Consider the following 4,086-nt stretch of genomic DNA (forward strand, 5'->3'; position numbering starts at 1 on the left):
TGAACTGGCAGCCACCCATGATACCCCTCACCCAGGAACAACTCCACGCGATTGGGCGAGCCTTCGCCGACGCAAGTCGAGGAGTGAGGGAGCAGTCAGTTTCTCGACCGATGCCTCGCCATCAACAACCTTCCCAGAGGCCGGAAGACAAACAAGAAAATCGACGGGCGAAGAATCAGCCAGCACAATCAGTTCATTCAAGGCTGGGTCCGAATGCCGAGCGGCAACCTGCACGAGAACGACTAGGGGAAAGGGAGCCCAGCCGAGATCGGGAAGCCGGTCGCGAAAGAACTCGTACCAGGAGAACTAGGACTTGGACACGACGGACCGAGCGCCTAATGTAACACCCCAGATTTTCAAGATATTTAAAACTTATAAAATAAAGGTGAAATCTCATTAAATCCCAAAACATAATACAAGAGTGCGGGGTGCTATGCCACACCTGAGCTAGAGAACTCAGGTGCACAGGCTAACTATCTAATATCCTTAGCAATGTAAATGCATAAACATGGCACACAGGCCGGAAGGGACACTATCTACTTCTACGCTCCAAGTTCTAGCGCGCTCCAGTGACTTATGCTTCTGTGCCTGAAAGCCAAATATATCTGTTCAGCGAGAGATGCTGGTAACCCACTCCAACGCGTTGAAATACAATACATATAGAGATATATATAGATATACGAAAACCATTTTGAAGCATGAAGATATATCCTACGAGACTCTAGCTTTTAAAACCGGGAATGACTTCGACAGATAAGGCTAGACACAAGCAACAGTTATAATCAAGCGTATACAATCCACAACAGGCAAGACAGATAAAGCTGATCACGAATAATAATCATAACCCATCATACACAATCCCTAGCATAAATCCCATAGTCAAATCCCCCAGTATACTCATAAACACAACTCATCCATATCTCATCAAATAGCACACTTTGTTGGCGCCACAGGACCAATCGCATGCCCATACATGAGGGTCAGCGCATATAGCTCTGACATGGCCCCGCAGCACCCTGCCCCGTCTCACATTACGGAGGAGCCGATCGCAACCGGCTGATGGACCTTTGTCCTACATAATATTTATATACCTGACCGGTTTTTACCAGCCTGGTTAACAGTTGAGATGGTTCTCAGCCCATTGAACTGCCCGTATAGTGGACCTTTGTCCTAAATAATATTTATATACCTGACCGGTCTCTACCAGCCTGGTTAACAGCCGGTATGGTTCTCAGCCCATCCGACTGCCCGTATAGTGGAACTTAGTCCTATATAATATTTATATATCTGACCGGTCTCTACCAGCCTGGTTAACAGCCGGTATGGTTCTCAGCCCACCCGACTGCCCGTATATCCCGATTGATCTTAACCAACTCGGGGTTACATGCACACATAACACATAGCAAGTACATGCAGCCCACATTGACACATTGGGAAGGGGGAGAAAACGTATAACAAAACCTATGCGTGATCCATCACATACTAAGAATGGTCCTAAGGGGTTCATACTTCTTCCACCTAGGTCAACGGGATACCAATTCAACTAGCATGCAATACAGTAGACTCATAAACCTACGAACGGTACCCGAAATATCAAACTAGACACAGGCACGATAAACGGAGTCCGTTGGGACACCTCGGGGGTCGGGGAAACATCAAACGGGGGAGCCAAAATCCCCAATTGGGGTGCAAACCAGCGGGTAGCCGGTGGGTGAGGGATCACCCGCCGGCTGCCCGCCGGCGGTAACAAGACCGGGCAGCGGGTGCCCGGCGGGCAGCTGCCCGCCCGCCGGCTGCCCGCTGCCGGCGTTGCCCAAGGAGGCCGCGGGTAGGTGGCGGGTCTCCTACCCCCCACTGACTCTTTTCATCCAGAAACGCCTCGGGAACCTTTGTGGAACCCGAAACCATGCTTGGACACTTTCAAACGCAATTGATAACACACGTAGACAATTAACGGATCAGAATCAGGAAACGATCGGCACATAACCTATCATGCTTTTCTAAACATAATAAACACCCAATCATGCGAATTCCCACCCAATATACCAAGAATAATTCCATACGTTACAACCTAGAGCTCTAATCACTTTTATGCCAACAAGAATACGATTCGTCTTCTAATTACAAGATTCGGTACAAATAACATATAAGTATTAGGAACGCCATATAATTATCAAGAACAACATATAATTATCAAGAACTCCACGTAATCGTTAAAAACACCATAATTATCAAGAATCTCCCAATAACAAGGTTATCAAGATCCCCCATGGGATCATCACATCAAACATCAATAATAATCATCACAAATCATAAACATACAATAATATGGGGAAACCCTAAGGGGGAATCATAACTATGAAAATAGGTTTTGTTGAGACATGGGTTACCTCTTAGCCTCAATTAATTCCTTGGCTATGAAGGGTCTTTCTTTAAGCTTTCTTGCTTTCTTGATTTCTTCTAGGGGGATTCTTGGAGCTCTTTGGGGAGGTGGGGCGTTATTCTTGTGGGGGGGTTTCTAGGTGCCTCTTAAGTCCCCTATTTATATATTTAGGAGTCCTAGTTAGGAACTAATATTATGGGCTTGCTAGTTCTATTTCTTTTGGGACTAAGGATTGGGTTTAGGGATAAGGGTCCGTGGACTATGGTGGGCCTTCCTAATTAATTATTGTGATTTAATTCTTTCTTTTGGGTAATTGATTAAATGATTTAATTGATTTTAGGGGTCGTAACACGGGGTGTTACACCTAACGCGCAATGATGACCGACCGGCTGAATCAGAAGTCGGCGAAAGCACGGAATCCACAGGAAACCATACTCGCAATGAGAGCGATATGGCCCAATTGGCCCGAGAGGTACGAGATCTGAAGGAACAAATGGGGGGAAAGACTAAATCCCCCGAGCAGACGTTGCTTACCGCTTTGCCGTTCTCTTCCGAGATCATGTCTTATAAAGTGCCCGACGACTTCAAATTCCCGGAACAAACCACCTTTGACGGGTCCGGAGACCCACGCGAGCATCTGCTCAGTTATCAGGCCAAGATGCAAGTCCTGGGAGTCCGAGACCTGGTGATGTGTCGCGCCTTCTTGCCCACGCTGAAAGGCTCGGCACAAAGGTGGTTAGTGGCGCTGCCTCCGAAGTCGATTCACAATTTTGAGGAGCTGGCTAATCGCTTCATGAGCCATTGTGCGGCCAATATCAAACCACAGAAGGATTTGACTCACCTGGGAGACGTCCACCAAGAGGAAGGTGAGTCTCTGAAAACCTACTTGGTTCGATGGCAAAAAGAAATCCAGTCTATCGAAGAGGTTGAAGACCAGACCGCACTCACTTTCATCATCGAGTCCTTGCGATCCGGGCAATTATACCGGGATCTGCGGGATAACCGCCCGGCAACCTACGAGGAAGCTATACACATGGCTAATAAAAGGGCTAACACGAAGAAGGCCATGAAGGAAAAAGGACCTATGCGGAAATCAAGGAAAGGCGTCCGGAAGGGGCTCGGTGACCCGAGGCTAGGCGTCCCTATGACAATCCTATTGTTCATCCCTATAGGACGATTCCTCAGCACCCGGTAGACGAGGTACAAGCGGTCGCTCGGCCCCCGCCCCCGCCGCCTGACGATCGTGTGGCGAGTGAAGAGACAGGTAAGAACTCTAAGTACTGCCGTTATCATAAATCTTACACTCATAGCACGGAAGAGTGCTTTTACTTGAAAAAGTTCATGGAAGGAATCATCCAACAAGGGACCCCACCTCCTAATCAGTGGAGGCGAAGGTCAGTGACATAGGAGGACAATGGTCCCGCAGTCGCCGCCGAGAGTAGTCGCGGCAAGCGGCCGGCAACTGAGGAAAACGAGGCCCAGTGGCGTCAGAAGCCGGTTATCAACATGATAGTCGGCGGACCGGAAGGCGGCGATTCAGCGAATACCAGAAAGGCCTAGGCTCGACAGCTGTACGTCGGGACGGTGTACGGGCGCGAAGAAAGCTCGAAGAAAGTGTGCCGGGAGCCCATCACGTTCACCGACAAAGATTTGCCCACGGGGGAGACACCGCATCGAGATGCACTGGTCATAGCGATGGACGT

At 48.7% G+C, this 4,086-nt stretch overlaps 1 protein-coding gene across 1 annotated transcript; it reads left to right on the top strand.

Annotated features, from left to right (window-relative positions):
- The first annotated feature begins 2,834 nt into the window (after positions 1 to 2,834).
- On the top strand, positions 2,835 to 3,578 carry LOC109146985. The gene has a single exon (XM_019294633.1). It carries the CDS (start codon positions 2,835 to 2,837, stop codon positions 3,576 to 3,578), a length of 744 nt encoding a protein of 247 aa, XP_019150178.1.
- The last annotated feature ends 508 nt before the right edge of the window (positions 3,579 to 4,086 follow it).

The sequence above is a fragment of the Ipomoea nil genome, unplaced genomic scaffold (assembly GCF_001879475.1).
Source record: "Ipomoea nil cultivar Tokyo-kokei standard unplaced genomic scaffold, Asagao_1.1 scaffold1956, whole genome shotgun sequence".
Taxonomy (NCBI): domain Eukaryota; kingdom Viridiplantae; phylum Streptophyta; class Magnoliopsida; order Solanales; family Convolvulaceae; genus Ipomoea; species Ipomoea nil.

Bases quoted from the DNA above. Each gene is read 5' to 3' on its own strand.
- LOC109146985 (XM_019294633.1), top strand. From the start codon at position 2,835: ATGGCCCAATTGGCCCGAGAGGTACGAGATCTGAAGGAACAAATGGGG.